The sequence below is a fragment of the Esox lucius genome, chromosome 11 (assembly GCF_011004845.1).
Source record: "Esox lucius isolate fEsoLuc1 chromosome 11, fEsoLuc1.pri, whole genome shotgun sequence".
Lineage (NCBI taxonomy): Eukaryota > Metazoa > Chordata > Actinopteri > Esociformes > Esocidae > Esox > Esox lucius.
In genome coordinates, this window is record NC_047579.1 from 51,004,971 (window position 1) to 51,022,846 (window position 17,876).

General features: G+C 45.7%; 1 protein-coding gene across 2 annotated transcripts in view; it reads left to right on the forward strand.

Moving 5' to 3' along the window:
• Window positions 1-9,938: 9,938 nt before the first annotated feature.
• The window catches only part of smg1 (SMG1 nonsense mediated mRNA decay associated PI3K related kinase), a 47,589-nt gene continuing 39,651 nt past the window's right edge, over window positions 9,939-17,876 (forward strand). Inside the window, exons 1-6 of one of the 2 annotated variants that reach the window (XM_029123131.2) lie at window positions 9,939-10,206; window positions 11,701-11,879; window positions 14,993-15,148; window positions 15,362-15,498; window positions 15,851-15,909; window positions 17,019-17,232. In XM_029123131.2, the coding sequence (XP_028978964.2) occupies window positions 10,130-10,206; window positions 11,701-11,879; window positions 14,993-15,148; window positions 15,362-15,498; window positions 15,851-15,909; window positions 17,019-17,232 (822 nt within the window). In that variant the 5' untranslated portion in view covers window positions 9,939-10,129. The remainder of the gene's footprint in view (window positions 10,207-11,700; window positions 11,880-14,992; window positions 15,149-15,361; window positions 15,499-15,850; window positions 15,910-17,018; window positions 17,233-17,876) is intronic. The other variant, XM_029123132.2, reaches the window with a different exon arrangement.

Sequence of the window (17,876 nt, forward strand, 5' to 3'; positions counted from 1 at the left end):
ACAAACAGAAAGAGTATGAAGCTGAGCACAGGCAAAATCCTAGTGGAAAACCTTAAACAGTGTTTACAATAGCCAGCAGGATAATGGCAGAAAACAGCAGTTCACTGAAATGTTAAGGAGTCAATGAAACACACACACGCAGATAGTGGGAATCTTAAGATGTAAACCATGTCATACTCCGGAAACCTACTAGAGATATGGCATGGCCATCAAGTGAAGAGCCCTCTTGTAGATTAGCTTAAAGGGATATTTCACCCAAACTACAAAAGTGCTTTTCCATACTGTAAGGTATACTTATGAAAAGGCATCACTGGTACCTATGCTTTTGTTTTTTGATTACCTGTCCACCAACCTTGTCTATAAAATGCATGTAGTGACAGAAAACCCATATGTAACATTGTAATTTAGGTGAATTGGGTCTTTAACTATTTAGAGAGCAGATGGAAATAATGCCACTCAAAGACGGTATCTTAGAGTCTACAGCCTCAACAACAAAAAGTAAATGTAGTTAATTTTTACAATGCTTACTCCTTATTATTGTTATTCATATCACAGTTAATATATTATTAATATATTTTAACACATACTGTTTATTTATATTACTTCTTGGGAAAAAGGGTCCGTCAGTAATCATTTCACTGTTAGTCAACACCTGGTACCAACAAATTGTTAGAACAATTTGATTTGGTAAGATTTACTGCAGGTCAGGTGACGTGATCAATAAACATCTTCCTACTCCTGAATGAGTGTAGAAGGCATTCCAGCGTAACGCTGCTGGGTTCTCCTGATGTGTGTAACTCCATCCCACTTTAACCAGAGCGTTTATGGGTCAAGGGATTAAGCCTGGTTTCATCCCAGACCGTGACCCCTTTGGCTGGGAATGTTCCCTCTAGGCCCCAGACATGGAGATCTTAAACGGGGAGACTCTCTGGGAGGGAGCAGCACTTAAGTGTGTGTGTGTGTGTGTGTGTGTGTGCCCATGTGATACAGGTCCATGTGTATATAGATAGTAAAATCGAAACAAACACAAGGTATTTTTGGTTGGCCCCCACCATGGAAAATGTAATTTCACTTGAAGAGTTTAGGTTGAAAGTTACAGAAGAACATAATGCTAGAACTGGGGTTACTCGTGGGTTTAGCCATTAGCTGTTAGGGTGAGTTGTGTTTGGGCTATATGACATTCAGGCCTATTAGGATAAAGGTTAGAGATAGGAGCTAGGGAAAATGGATTTCTGGATCAGGGTTAAGTCTCTGGTCCCCACGAGTACAGAAGGGCAAATGTGTGTTTCTATGTGTGTGTGTGTGAGTGTTTGTTCTTGTGTGTGTGTCTTTGTGTGTATGTGGACGATATGGGGGAATGAAGATTGATGTTGGCAGAGGGCTGGAATTTCTTAAGCCTAGGGAAGGAGAGAGTTGAGGGGTGAGAGTTCATATCCATTGGTCAAGCTAGAATGACCTGGAAAAAAACATATTTATAGGGCATTTTGTGACCTGTTGAGAGACCTGGCAAATTTTAAATACACAATGTAGACTGTCAAATATATTTTTTTAAAGTGTCAAAATGTACTGCTCAACTCTTTTATTGAAACATTTGGGATGTCTGACCCATGGTAAATTATAGATCTAGTAATATAACATTGAAAATGCCATAATCCTTTTGGAAACTTTGGTTTACTAAGGTTTTTGACAGCAATCAGCTAAATTAGGCAATATCTTGCTTGCAAATTTAGTTTAGTTTAACACAGCAAAGAACTGAACCACTGACATTCTCAGCTAAACAGAACGGCTCCCAAATGGGGTTGATTGGCCCAGATGAATCTTCCACACATCTTCCTAGAGAGGGAAACTTATTTTGACGTTACAAGTTGCCATTCACTCTAGTCTGCTAAGTGGCTGATGGATTTATCCCAGCGTAATAAGTCTCTCTCATTGCTATCCTGTCCTTTGCTCTCCCATCCCCCTCAGCATTTCCCTCCCTCCCTCCCTACCTCTCCTACCCACTCTGTTCCCTTCCCTACCCAGTCGACACTTTTCAACCCAACATTATAACCATTGCGTGGTGTTTTCCAGAGACTATCTCACAGGGTGGACCCCTGTTCCATAACTGTGTTCCAAATGCAAACCTATTTTTACATAGTGGACTACATTGGAACCCTTTTCCCTCCACATTGACCTTCCTACTTCGTACCAGAGCCTGTAATATATATGGTGCCACCCAGACCATGAGATGATGAAGACTACGATGATTACTATGGTTTTCAAACATGAGGGTGGGGTTTTACACACGACCAATGTCCCGGCTGTGTCTGGGATTCATGTTAAGGATTCCTGGATGCACCTTTCTCCCTATTCAGTGCATTACTTTCCGTTATCAATTCAATTACATTTATATGAAATTCCAGTCTTCTTTAGTCATCAAGTTCTTATCAACGCCAACCATCAATGCCATGATTCGCCCTCTTGATGGTTTAGGAAATTTAACGGCCAGTCATTGTTCGCTTTAGATATTTCTACAACACTGCTAGTTATCATGCTTCCAAACTTTGAGTTGATACAACAATATCATTTTTTGTTGACGTGGAGAAAATGTAATCTGACAAACAGGCCTGAATCTACAGGTTGAGGACACCAAGGCCATGTACATTGGATTTTTTTGTGTTGTTTTCTCACAGGGAATTGAAGTTGTGAACTCATTGAGGAAATTCTAAAGTAAAGATTTTGTAGAAATCATGACCAGCATTGCATGGTGTCATGAAGTGTCATGAAATGTCATGAAGTGTCATGAAGTGTCATGAAGTGTCATGAAGTGTCATGAAGTGTCATGAAGTGTCATGAAGTCATAAAGTGAAGCCCCGCAGATAGAGATCTTGGCTTGATAAAATCTTTCTTTTAGTAAAGACATTACCATCACAAGTCCTTCTTTGACAGTCTTGTTTTGGGTGACGAAGAATCATAGCTGCAGCAAGTTGTTGTGTAAAGTTAGTTTAACACTGTTAGAATTACTTTCAGTGAAATACTTTCCTTTATGTCAATTATATAACCTGAGTTTATTTTCTTGACCGACAGAGGAAAAGTCCAACCTCGGGAAGGTAAGAGACAAGAGAAAAGATGCTGAAAATGAGAAATAGAGAATGTGAGGTGATGGAAGAGTAAAACAGCTGATATTCACAAGGAAGAGACACTTAGCAATGTAGCCTAGTCATTTCAATCAAGCCGTTCCTATGTCATGGGAAACTGAGTTTAGCCAATCTGTGTGTTTATTAATGGTGGGATCCACTATAACTAGCAATGTTGCCAATACTTGCATTGGGAAAATGAATGACCATCCTACATACCAAACCAGAATCACAGAAAGGGGGGGGGGGGCACAGAGCATGAGTGCACCATGTCCTTCACTGTCAGATAAACCCATTAGCTTGGACACTGTTTATTGTTCTGCAATGTTGCCTGGCAACAGAGTATGTGTCTGTGCATATCTGTGTGTGTATGAGCTCATATGAAAATCAGGTGGCGAAAGAGAGGTATAGCCGAGAGGTAATGAGATAAAGGTGAGAGAAGAGAATAGAAAAACATAATGCCGATGAATTTCAAGGAGTGGAATGTCAGCTACAAGAGTGCTGCTCAGACCACTGGAGTATCAGAGTTAATCGGAGTGCCCCACAGGTACCGAGTAAAAAGGGATAATGTAGTGCTGTATTGTATTGACACAAGCCTAACCAACACATTGTAGAGGAACCATTTAGCCCTACCTTGACAGTTTAGTTCATGTCTGTCCATACATCACTGACTGTTTCAGAATAAGTCCTTCTGTGTTCTGCATGATCTTGGCCTGGTCCTTTCCTGGAGTTTGGGTACATCTTTACTCTTTCCTTTCATCATGTCCTTTAAAATCTCTAGGTTTGCCTTAGATGTGATGTCTGCAATTACATTAGACAGGTTTTTCTTGGACAAACAACTTAGAAAATTGTCCGTTTCATAATCTTGTTTTTGCTTGATTGTTTTTCTTTGTCTGTCAAAGCAGACACAGACTTCTTCCCGAGTCCAATCTGATTCAATTCAAAAAATGTTTACTTAATTGACAATTAAATGAGGAACCGGTGTGATAGCCCAGGGATTTTGAGGGGGCGGTGCCCTAACCCTAACTGGCCAACAAGGATTCTGGTCTGTACTTTCTAGTTGATTGAGTAGCGTAATAAGAACCAGAACAGCATCTGATGTGCATCAGAAGAAGACACATCTTGACATTGACTTTCCTCTGGTATTCTGGGAGTTGCCACATTGAAGCAAGGAAACTCACTAATTGGATAAATTGGGGAGAAAAACAGGGTAAACGTTTTCGATGCCAGTTTCACGGACACAGATTGAATTTAGTCTGTGACTGAAAAAGTCGAGGTTGGTGGAGAAGTCCATTAATAATTCTAGACTAAGGTTAATCTAGGGTTAATTTAGGGTTAATCTAGGGTTAAGCTGTGTCTGAAAAATAGATCAGGCCTCAGAAATGAATTACTGATGTACATCAACCCCTTTTTCCAAAACGTTGGGACGATGTGTAAAGTATACAGAAAAACAAAGCAATGATGTTCAAATCATTTAAACTCTCTATTCAATAGAACATAGTCCCAAGACAACATATCAAATGTTTAAACAGAGAAATGTTATTGTTTCTTGAAAAATATATGCCCACTTTGAATATCATGCCAGCAACACCTTTCAAAAAAGCTGGGACAGGGGCAACAAAAGACTGGAAAATTGTATAATGCTCTTAAAAAAAACATATCAACCAATTTGGTTAATAGACACCAGGTTAATAACATGACTGGGTATAGAAAAAGAGCATCCCAGAGAGGATGAGTCTTTCAGAAGTGACAATGTGGTAAAAGACTGTGAAAGAGGACAGGCAAATTGTGCATCAATTTAAGAATAACAAGATCTTTCCCCCGCACCTGTGTCGTGTTACGTTGATTACGTTTGTTGCCACCTGTCTTTTCACCTCTCGTGGGTGTTTTTCTATGAGCCACGTATGTGCCCTCCCTTTTGATTATCTATATAAACTTGAGTGTTCGACTTTGTGCTCCTGGTGCCTTTTTGCTTCGACTGCACACGCATGTTAAAGCTGCATTAACAAATGTAAGTTAGAACTCCACTGTACCATGCAAATTAATAAATAAATAAACAAGATCCAGAACCGCCGCCGCATTCTCTGGGCCCAATCTCATTTAAGATGGACTGAGGTGAAGTGGAAAACTGTCTTGTGTTCTGACGAATCACAGACGCCGCATCATCCGAACTAAAGAGGATAGGGACCATCCAGCTTCTTGTCAGCACACAGTTCTAAAGCCAGCATCTGTGATGGTATGGGGGTGCATTAGTGGGTGACTTGCACACCTGTGAAGGCATCATTAATGCTGAACTATATATACAGATTTTGGAGCAACATATGCTGCCATCCAGACAACATATTTTTCACGGAAGGACTTGCTTTTTTCAGCAAGTGTAACAGGACTCTTCTTACATTGTGTTTCATTCAAGGATTGGATACTTTGCCACTAGTCAGATATTTATTCCAGCAGTTACACAAGACAATGCATTACAACAGCATGGCTCTGTAGTAAAAGAGTCTGGGTGCTAAACTGGCCTGCCTGCAGTCCAGACCTGTCATCCATTGAAAACATTTTGCGCAATATGAAACGAAACATACGACAAAGACACCCTGAAATGTTGAGCAGCTGAAATCCTATATCAAGTAAGAATGGGAAAATGTTTCTCTTTCAAAACTACAGCAATTGGTCTCCTCAGTTCCCAAACACAGAATATTGTTAAAAGAAGAGGTGATGCAACACAGTGGTAAACATGCCCCTGTCCCAACTTTTTTTGAAACATGTTGCCGGCATCAAATTCGAGATGGGCATGTACTTTTCCAAAAACAAAAACATTTCTTAGTTTCAACATTTGATATGTTCTCTTTGTACTATGTTCAATTAAATATAGGAATAAATGGTTTGTACCTCGCTGCATTCTGTTTTGATTCGCATTTTACGCAGCATCCCAACGTTTTAGAAAACGGGGTTGTACTGTATATATAATAAACATGGTCCCCAGAGCCCTCCCACCTATTGGGAGCGACGGGTGTGTCCACTATGCCAGTTGCCGGGACAACACTTCTTATTCATTGCCTGGCAACAGTGGCTCTTGCACCCAGTGCCAACAAAGCCTTAACTAAATGCAATACTGGACTGAATGGAAACATTTCTTGAAAGATAGGAAGTCGTAGTTCAGTCAGGAACCTGCGCCAGCAAAGACCTCTATTCCATTGTAACGGATGGGTCGTGGGTTGCAATCACAGGCGGTGGTGAAGGGACAGTGAATGGGCTGAAATCAAACAGATGGAAATAGTTTGGGTGATGGGGTTTTTCACCCTCTCATTGTTCCATTCCAGCCATTGCAATTCACTCTGGACCAGAGGAATTGAAAATGATTGGTTGAGAAACTTAACTGTCACCACGTTGCTGATGACTCCGTAGTTTGTGCGTATGTGTGTATATGTTAATGCCTGAAATTGTCTGTATACACATTTCCATTTGTTATGAATGCTGTCACATTTTTAAATTGTGTGAATGAAAATAAAGAAAATAAACCTGTCTTCCCAGTGAAGGTGCTACCAGCTGGATGTGGTTGGAATACATCATTTGTAGTGTGCAGTAATATGCCCATAGTTTCAGATCACTTTTTCTCTATGCTGCCATCTAGTGACACATTGTGATGGCATGTCTTCAGAGTCCTGCTCAACAGAAAAAATAAACAGACTGAAAAGAAGAAGGACTGCCTGAACCTTTCCAACAAGGTGCTGTTGTATTCTTTGCAAATGGTTTAACTACAATGTGCCCTAATAAAAATCACAGAAGAAACTGTGGGAGGGGGGGGGGGGGCATATTGCAATAGGCTGAGAGAGGTTAGAGGCTGCAGGGGGCAGGGGTCACCACAGCGGTCATATTAAATGTTCTAATGTCAAGCCCTTTTTACATCACCAGTGCTCGCAAGGGTCTTAAGACACCTAGTCTGAGAACAAAGAGCAAGTAAAAACAAAAATTGATGGACAGGTGCTAGGGAAATCTCCCTAGTATGTTCAGAACCTAGGAAGAAGCCTAGAGAAGAGCCAGACTCTGAGAGCTGGCCAGTCAGCTTCTGGGTGTGCCAGGAGAAAATGAAGTGTACATACAATTTTGGGTCCTCGATAATGTTTTTGCATGTTCAGACAACCAGGGGGGTGAGTAAATGTTTCCAGAGTCCATGGGCATAATCCACATCAGCTGTACAACCCGGTCGACAAGGACAGGGATATAAGTCATACTATGGGGGTAACAGTTTTTTCTTTCTGAGCCTCAATTCAACCTCCTTCTCCCAGTGTCCACTTGCACCAAATACTTCTTATAACCAAAACAAGATGGGACCACATGCTTCCCATGGGAGGCCAACAAAGCTGTTGAAGGTGGGCGGAGCCAAGTACAAGCAAGCATGATCCTTTTGGCCTTATTGCTGTAGCATGTACTTGCATTTCTTCCTGTGGGGAACGCCTACACTGTGAAGTGTTTGTGTGCAGTAACTCACTGCATCCAAAGAGCTTTTGTTGTTATTTTGGCTTCAGTAAAGTCTATGAAATATACTGGATTGTTTATAACAATTCCTTAAAACTGTATTGAACAACTACTTTAAATTAGATGTTTAATTGATAAGAAAATCATCCTCAGACTGCAGGAGAAACTAACTGCTCTGGACTGGCCTTGCAATGCAGAAGAAACACTGATCTAGACTGGTCTTAGACTGCAGGGAAACTCACTGTTCTAGACAGACCTCAGAATGCAGGGAAACTCACTGTTCTAGACAGACCTCAGAATGCAGGGAAGCTCACTGTTCTAGACAGACCTCAGAATGCAGGGAAGCTCACTGTTCTAGACAGACCTCAGAATGCAGGGAAGCTCACTGTTCTAGACAGACCACAGAATGCAGGGAAGCTCACTGTTCTAGACAGACCTCAGAATGCAGGGAAGCTCACTGTTCTGGACTGACCTCAGAATGCAGGGAAGCTCACTGTTCTGGACTGACCTCAGAATGCAGGGAAGCTCACTGTTCTGGACTGACCTCAGAATGCAGGGAAGCTCACTGTTCTGGACTGACCTCAGACTGGTACTTTCAAAGCCATGACCTATTTCCCGTTCTACATGAATCAAATGTAATTAACATTTTCCTTCTATTGTATATGGCTGCTGTCTTACAAGCAGTTGCACATTAAGACAAAGGACCGACTTGTCAACCCGATAACCACCTGCATCACATACATTAGCTTTCTTATGCGAGGGATGTTGGTTTAAAGTTGATGACGGTTTATTCTTCGGTCTTCTGAAGATGTCTGATGCTGTTGTTGTTGTGCTGGGAGGCTATCAGAGGGAGCCCGCTCTGCTCATACTACTCTAAAACATCTGAGAGGCTTTCATCACTCCTTCACAACAAAGTTGAGTTCCCATCTGACCAGTGCGCCTGCTTAAGAACCTTTATCAATCTGTTTAGTTGTATCCCTTCATATGGTCTAGTTTGAGGCCTATTTCCTTGTACAGAGTGTTTTGATCATATTCATGTGTAAACAGGTATTGCCAGGCCACCATTGTAAATGATAATTGGTACTCAATCTAATGAAGGTGAAATAAAAAATAAAAAAGGCAATAAAAAATAAATACTGCAAATGGGTCAGTCGTGTGACCAGTAGATGGAATTGGTTTTTAGTGACATGCTGCCTAATCAGCCCATCGTATTATGCCTGAACAGCCTTTGTTTTCCACAGCCCCCTGAAAAGATATATGCCTGGGCCCAATCACTTATACACAACTTTGCTATTGTTACGATCAGTGGGCCCTCCCAAGCCATGGGCACTGTGAATCATAACCACCTTTCCCTCCTACTGGCTACAGCCCTGGTTGTCAGTGCTAACTTGGGGTTCTGATGTTTGGGGATCCAGCCATGTTCTGAAGCCTGGCCATTAAATGTTCAAGTTCAACGGTTTATTTGTCATTTGCAATAACAAGTTACGGCAATGAAATGCTTGGTTTTCTTACTCCCCAGAGTGCAGTTAAAAGTTGTAAAGTAACAGTACTTTTAATTTGAAAATAAATTAGATAACACAATCAATCAGTAATAACATTATATCATGCACACATGCATAAATAATAATAACTATACAACTATACAACCGTAGTGCAATGTAAAAGTGACATGTGTGCATGATATAAAGTGACAGGTGTGCATGGACTATGGATGGAAGGGAAGAGAGGTTCCCGAGTTGAGCAGCCTCAAATGTTGTATCGGTATTGTTCCATTTTATGTTCACAGCCTTCCGTTGTGGAAAAGCTTGTATTTGTAGGCTACCCCCATTCTAACACCGCATTATAAATTTGATTTGTGCCATCAAATGAAAGATTTTAAATGTGTGTGTGTGTTCGCGCGCGCGTGAACAATTCATGGAGCAATAGGTCCACTGTTTGGACTAGCTACATTTACCAACATTCTTTGAATTCTGTTTTTACACTGCATCCTCTGCTACTAGGTACAACGATCCATGTGTTTTGCAGAACCTTGTGTTGCAGCATACATGCACTTTCTCTGCACTCCCACTCGTCGTGCTGTCGCTTGGCAACGCGTTTTCCCAGGGATGTGCAAAAAAACAAGGGACTAGTGTAACATTTGTTAGAAGCAGCAGGTGACGATATTGAGAGGGAAAGAAAACCTCGGATATTATTATTTTTCGCGGGACAGTGAAGTTAGCTAGGTAAATCGCTGGGTTAATTTGAACCACCCATTGGATTTACAGCTGTCACGCGAGGTGCTTTCAAATAAAGTCCGACAGATGGCGCTGATATAAAGTGAAGGAGCAGTGGCTCTTCAGCAAAACATCGAAGAAGGACTGGGAGTCAGAGAAAAGAAAGAAGTCCGACCCGACACAAAACATTACGCACACTGATAGCGGTAGCTAGTGGTATTAGCAAATTCATTCATGGACATAAAATAAATACATGAGAGCAAAAACGCTTGTTCGCGGAATTTAATCCCGTTGAGAGCGGGTCATGCTGTTCTCGCAAAGGTAATGAGCCGTAAAGCACTTGGGTCTCGGCTTAGCAGCGCCCACAAACTGCAGCGAAACTGGAATGATTGGCAGCCCAGGTTGGTAACGCGCCACGGTGGACACCGGTTAGAATAGATCGGGGATTCGCAGGGCCTAGCGTTCTTTATTTAGCTAACTAGCTAAGCTAGGAATCTTGGTCCCACATGTGAGGGAAGTGACTTGCTAACGTTAGCTACATATCTGACATTAGCCAGCAATCTATCAAGCCACATTAAAGTTATGCACAGTAGTAGCTGCCTAAACTACTTAACGTCACGCCATTAATGTTGACAATGTGTTTGGACTTAAAACACACAACCGTCCTATCTACTGTATGCTTTCCTTGATCATAGCTAGCCAACTAACGTTGAACATGGCTAGCTAGCTGAGTTAGCTACCTAGCTAGCTAACTTTTCTGCTTAAGCAAACTAAGCCGTTTTGCTTGGACATATTTTTAGTAACCATGGAAGTGCCATTATAATAGCTGTATTATCAGTCAGTTTATTTTGTAGTTAAAAGTCACGTTGGAGGTGACTTAAATTGTTAGCGTAACGCACATCTGGCGCGTCGTGGCAAGCTAATTAGCTAGCTAAATTAGCTAACCTTCTATGACTACATTAGTGTTCATTAACCAGCTACAGTACTGGAGCTCTGTTCACCTTTGTCCCCAGAACGAATTCGCTAACTAAACTACTGCAACGTTATGCTTTTGTTTACTGTTTTGATAACCGGAAAGTTAAACTGATTTGAATAAATAAAATAGTGTCAATGTAGGTAGTTACTTTAGCTACCTAACGATGATGGGCCACTGGTGGGAAACGTTTGTCTTCCCTGATCTATGTAGTTAGCTAAGTTATCTGATCTTGCCGGTAACACATACTACAGATCAAATACCTGGACATTGGGTGGCTAACATTACACTACATAAGTATCTATGTAGAAGGCAGCCAGTATCGTTTAAAAGTAATCGGTAGGTAACTAGCAATTCGCTAGCCAGGGAACCTGCTTGCTGCTTCACTTTGCGCGGCACCACCCTAGTTAGCTACAGGCAACGTTAGCAATGTGAGTGTCAAACGAAAGAGAATGAACCAGCTGTCAACGCTTGTAAAACTTGATTGAAATTGCACAGGAAGGGAAATTAGACAGTGCAGGGTGATCAGTTCTTGACCGAGGAAACGGGTATTAACTGATTATAAAACAATTAACGGAAGGTGTTGTTAAAAATTACTTTAGTTGAGACCTGCATTTTGAGTCTTTTATCAAACCGCAATGTTCATTGAGCACATCGTGGAAACTTTTTCACATTGCTGTGAGTTACCATCATATCTATCCTTGTATGCAACTGAAATCCTGTGCTAGACGTTTTAGCGAGTTTGCTATTGTCAGGTTTCCAACAGCAGGAAGTGGTTAGGTAGTTAGTCCATGTGTTTTATGGACAATGACATTTAGCATTTCGATGCCTTCCTGGGTACATTTCAGGAATACTTTGTCCTGCCTCACTGTATGGCTCTGTCCTTCCCTGTGTCTGTGGGATCTACCCCCCACCCCTCCAGAGGCGATAGTGTGTCAGCTTCTAGCCAGGACGGTGTGAATTGCATCGCCCCCAGAGACCTGGGCCCAGCGGCAGGGTACGACCCCCCAGCAGCGTTAGCAGCCTCAGACCAGCCTTGCTCCCCACCTCACCTGCACAATGATGCCTTCCCAGCCTCCGCAGACACACTGGACGAAGGGGGTGGGTTCCTCTCTGTGTGTGTGTGTGTGTGTGTGTGTGTGTGTGTGTGTGTGTGTGTGTGTCTGCCGGTGTGTGTGTGTCTGCCGGTGTGTGTGTGTCTGCCGGTGTGTGTGTGTGTCTGCCGGTGTGTGTGTGTGTGTCTGCCGGTGTGTGTGTGTGTCTGCCGGTGTGTGTGTGTCTGCCGGTGTGTGTGTGTCTGCCGGTGTGTGTGTGTGTCTGCCGGTGTGTGTGTGTGTCTGCCGGTGTGTGTGTGTGTCTGCCGGTGTGTGTGTGTGTCTGCCGGTGTGTGTGTGTGTCTGCCGGTGTGTGTGTGTGTCTGCCGGTGTGTGTGTGTGTGTTGTCTGCCGGTGTGTGTGTGTGTGTCTGCCGGTGTGTGTGTGTGTGTGTCTGTGTCTGCCGGTGTGTGTGTGTGTGTGTGTCTGTGTCTGCCGGTGTGTGTGTGTGTGTGTCTGTGTCTGCCGGTGTGTGTGTGTGTGTGTCTGTGTCTGCCGGTGTGTGTGTGTGTGTGTGTGTGTCTGTGTCTGCCGGTGTGTGTGTGTGTGTGTCTGCCGGTGTGTGTGTGTGTGTGTCTCTGCCGGTGTGTGTGTGTGTGTGTCTCTGCCGGTGTGTGTGTGTGTGTCTGCCGGTGTGTGTGTGTGTGTGTCTGCCGGTGTGTGTGTGTGTGTGTCTGCCGGTGTGTGTGTGTGTGTCTGCCGGTGTGTGTGTGTGTGTCTGCCGGTGTGTGTGTGTGTGTCTGCCGGTGTGTGTGTGTGTGTGTGTGTGTGTGTCTGCCGGTGTGTGTGTGTGTGTGTGTCTGCCGGTGTGTGTGTGTGTGTGTGTCTGCCGGTGTGTGTGTGTGTGTGTGTGTGTGTGTGTCTGCCGGTGTGTGTGTGTGTGTGTCTGCCGGTGTGTGTGTGTGTGTCTGCCGGTGTGTGTGTGTGTGTGTGTGTGTGTCTGCCGGTGTGTGTGTGTGTGTGTCTGCCGGTGTGTGTGTGTGTGTGTCTGCCGGTGTGTGTGTGTGTGTGTGTCTGCCGGTGTGTGTGTGTGTGTGTGTGTCTGCCGGTGTGTGTGTGTGTGTGTGTGTCTGCCGGTGTGTGTGTGTGTGTCTGCCGGTGTGTGTGTGTGTGTCTGCCGGTGTGTGTGTGTGTGTGTCTGCCGGTGTGTGTGTGTGTGTGTGTCTGCCGGTGTGTGTGCCGGTGTGTGTGTGTCTGCCGGTGTGTGTGCCGGTGTGTGTGTGTCTGCCGGTGTGTGTGCCGGTGTGTGTGTGTGTGTGTCTGCCGGTGTGTGTGTGTGTGTGTGTCTGCCGGTGTGTGTGTGTGTGTGTCTGCCGGTGTGTGTGTGTGTGTGTGTGTGTCTGCCGGTGTGTGTGTGTGTGTGTGTGTGTCTGCCGGTGTGTGTGTGTGTGTGTGTGTGTCTGCCGGTGTGTGTGTGTGCCTGCCGGTGTGTGTGTGTGTGTGTCTGCCTGCCTGCCGGTGTGTGTGTGTCTGCCTGCCTGCCGGTGTGTGTGTGTGTGTGTGTGTGTGTGTCTGCCTGCCTGCCGGTGTGTGTGTGTGTGTGTGTGTGTGTGTGTCTGCCGGTGTGTGTGTGGCGTTTTCTGCATCTTGTTCGTGCAGCAGGTGTCGGTCTCTGTCCATGCGTGCGCATATCTGTTTTGTCTCCATCTTGTAGTTGGTACAGTGGTCTATTCAGTAAACTGTTTAGTGGGTCTCAAACCTAATCATAATTGAATTATAATGACACAACATCATTTTAATCTGCAGATTGTGTTCCTCAGACCTGGGACCTGTTGAGGGTTATGATGTCAGGGAGAGGTTGTGTTCCTAAGACCAGGCGAGGGTTATGATGTCAGGGAGAGGTTGTGTTCCTCAGACCTAAGACCAGGCGAGCGTTATGATGTCAGGGAGAGGTTGAGGCTGTGACACATCTGGGTGCACCTGGGTCCCAAATGGCGTCATATTAATAATACAGGTCTCTACGTGAAACCAGGGTGACGGTAGGGACTGGTCTCTACGTGAAACCAGGGTGACGGTAGGGACTGGTCTCTACGTGAAACCAGGGTGACGGTAGGGACTGGTCTCTACGTGTAACCAGGGTGACGGTAGGGACTGGTCTCTACGTGTAACCAGGGTGACTGTAGGGACTGGTCTCTACGTGTAACCAGGGTGACTGTAGGGACTGGTCTCTACGTGTAACCAGGGTGACGGTAGGGACTGGTCTCTACGTGTAACCAGGGTGACGGTAGGGACTGGTCTCTACGTGTAACCAGGGTGACGGTAGGGACTGGTCTCTACGTGTAACCAGGGTGACGGTAGGGACTGGTCTCTACGTGTAACCAGGGTGACGGTAGGGACTGGTCTCTACGTGTAACCAGGGTGACGGTAGGGACTGGTCTCTACGTGTAACCAGGGTGACGGTAGGGACTGGTCTCTACGTGTAACCAGGGTGACGGTAGGGACTGGTCTCTACGTGTAACCAGGGTGACGGTAGGGACTGGTCTCTACGTGTAACCAGGGTGACGGTAGGGACTGGTCTCTACGTGTAACCAGGGTGACGGTAGGGACTGGTCTCTACGTGTAACCAGGGTGACGGTAGGGACTGGTCTCTACGTGTAACCAGGGTGACGGTAGGGACTGGTCTCTACGTGTAACCAGGGTGACGGTAAGGACTGGTCTCTACGTTTAACCAGGGTGACGGTAGGGACTGGTCTCTACGTTTAACCAGGGTGACGGTAGGGACTGGTCTCTACGTGTTACCAGGGTGACGGTAGGGACTATTGTGCCTTGTTAAGAGAAGCTTATGCTGCTTGTTAACCAGAGTCCCTGGTGCCTTCAGGACCCGACCTGTTCCTCTGGGCCTCCTGGATTCAAGGCCTTCCACTTAGCTGAGTTTCGGTTGAGGAAGTGAAAGAGAAAGTGACCTGGGTTTCTGCTGGGTGACGTTAGGAAAGTACCGTGTCAGTAACTCCTTGACGTCTGTCTTGGCGCCTGCCCTAGCGCTGAGGACGTGTCCTGTCCAGTTGCTCCGCTTAGGTGTAGCCATTCAGAAAGGCGACAGAATGGCCAGGGATGATTTCGCTGTGCACAATGCAATCTGGCGCTGGCGGAACGTGTTCTGACGCTTTCTTCCATCCTCAGGTGGATATGGAACAACAGGAGGGTTCTGTGATGATACTTTTGGTTGGAAGTCGTTGGGGCAAGAGTTGAGGATCAACGATGCGACCGCCGATTTGACCCCTTTTCAGCAGCATGGGAATCGTGCTTTAGCTTCTAAGGACATGAGGAAATCGCAGGGTGAGTGCACACACCCAAGGCCCCGCCCGCTCCCACACAGCGGAGAGGGTCAGCCCTGACATCTGTATTTACAGACTGCATCCTGTTTGCCTGTGTTCCAACCTGTATGAAGAGGTGACGGCCATACTGTATGTGAACTGCTTTCCTGAATGGCCTGATGTGTGGTGGATGTATGTGACAACAGAACGCTCACCCCCCCCCTTCCTCTTCCAGACAGAAGCATGGCTCACTCCGAGGAGTCGCGGCTGTCCAACCTCCTGCGCCGCGTGTCCCGTGAGGATGACCGGGACCGCCGGCTGGCCACCGTCAGACAGCTCCGGGAGTTCATCACCCACTCGGACAGCAAAGTGGTGAGTCTCTCTGTCGGGCTGTTGGTCTCCCTCACCGGGTTTAGGTGAATCTGCATTATCATTCAAAGTAAAATGTCCCCCCAAACCTGACCACCCATCTCTATTGTAACTTCCAACTTACATTTTCAGCTGGCATTACAGCCTTTTTACTGAGGGTAAAAGAAATGTACTCTTTCTCACAAGACAAATGTTATTGGTTTACCTTGCTTGGTGGGATTCTTTTTAAATCCTGACCTGATTAAACACAGGTGGGGAACATGGACTAAGACAGACACATCTCTCTACCGTGTGTGGCGTAGACAGTAGATCTCTTGGACGGTTGTGTCTCTCTGACAGTTTTTCTCTCTATCAGGCCCTGGTGAAACAGTTGGATTCCATCCTCAGTACCCTGAATGATATTTTGAATGAGAGGTAAGACGAAGCTCTAAATCCCTACTCTGGTATCTCCCTCAAGTCTCCGGTCTCTCTTTTCATACACTGGTCATTGTGTCTCTATAGTGTCTGGTCTCTCTCCTTACACTCTGGTTTTATTTTTCTCCCTGCAGTCTCTTGTGTGTCTCTCCCCGCAGTCTCCCCCGCAGTCGTGTGTCTCCATAGTTCTTTGTGTCTCTCGTATGTCTCTCTCTGGTGGTCTACACGTTTCTCCACAGTCTGCCGTTTCTCTATCCACTGTCTTCGGTCTCTCCACAGTCTAAATTAGTGATTCCCAACCACAGCCATTCAGTTCCCCCAACAGCACACATTTTTGTTGTAGCCCTGGACAAGCACACCCAGTTCAGCTCAATGAGTGCCTGATAATGTGTGCTGTTTGGGGTACTGGAGGACCAGGGTTGGGAATTGCTGGCTAGACCCCTTTAAACTTGACTCTGGACTGACATTTCCATTGTTTTTTCAATGCAACCTTGTTTATACAACCCGTTACAGAAACACTCGGATGCTGCAGACGATGCAGCTCGTAACAGAATGCAGGGATGTGCAGATCATTTATCCCTGTACATTCAAAGTGAGCGTACTTTTTAGAAAACAACAGTTCTCAGTCTCAACATTTGATATGTTGTCTTCGTACTATTTTATATTGAATCAAGGGTTTAAATGATTTTGCACAACGATGCATTCTGTTTTTATTAGCATTTTATGCAGCATCCCAACTTTTTTGGAAACTGATTGTTCCTGTGTACCCCAGGTGGGTTTAATTAAAGATAAGGTAGGGGAAGAGTTGAATAGCCCTCGTCTAGGCAATTACAAGTTTGCTTTCTCTTAATTCTCAACAGCACCAGTTACACAGTTACATTTTCCCTCTTATTGTCACTATGTATCCAGTGTTTTCAGGTTTGATCTGCAGAGGTGCTGTGAATGTAAGATGCACTTCACATCTAATGTGATGTTTGTATTCAGTCCCATGTCAGGTGTACTATTGTCCTCCTTCACCTAATTGTTTTCAAATTTTGTCCCTCTTTCTCTCTTCCCCCCCTGTGTCCCCCCGTCTTCCTTTCCCTGTCTCCTCCCCCATCCTCCTGTAGCAGTAAGATGCTGTCCGAGCTGCGTCAGGAGGCAGCCATGTGCCTGGGCATGCTTTGCACCTCCCTGAGCTACGAGGCCGAGCGCGTCTTTAAGTGGATGTTTGTCAAGTTCAGCTCCAGCAGCAGGGAGGAGGTGAAGCTGCTGTACCTGGTGGCAGCGTACCGTGCCCTGGAGATGGCGGGCGAGAGGAAGTCCTTCGCCCCGGTCATGCAGGTTAGGAGAGGGGGGGGGTTAGACTCAGGTTTAGGAGGGGAGGAGAGAGGGAGGGGAGGAGAGAGGGAGGGGAGGAGAGAGGGAGGGGAGGAGAGAGGGAGGGGAGGAGAGAGGGAGGGGAGGAGAGAGGGAGGGGAGGAGAGAGGGAGGAGAGGAGAGAGGGAGGAGAGGAGAGAGGGAGGGGTTAGACTCAGGTTTAGGAGGGGATGAGAGAGAGAGGGAGGAGAGGAGAGAGGGAGGAGAGGAGAGAGGGAGGAGAGGAGAGAGGGAGGGGTTTGACTCAGGTTTAGGAGGGGAGGGGTTTGACTCAGGTTTAGGAGGGGAGGGGTTTGACTCAGGTTTAGGAGGGGAGGGGTTTGACTCAGGTTTAGGAGGGGAGGGGTTTGACTCAGGTTTAGGAGGGGAGGGGTTTGACTCAGGTTTAGGAGGGGAGGGGTTTGACTCGGGTCTAGGAGGGGAGGAGAGGGAGGGGTTAGACTCGGGTCTAGGAGGGGAGGAGAGAGGGAGGGGTTAGACTCGGGTCTAGGAGGGGAGGGGTTAGACTCGGGTCTAGGAGGGGAGGGGTTAGACTCGGGTCTAGGAGGGGAGGGGTTAGACTCGGGTCTAGGAGGGGAGGGGTTAGACTCGGGTCTAGGAGGGGAGGG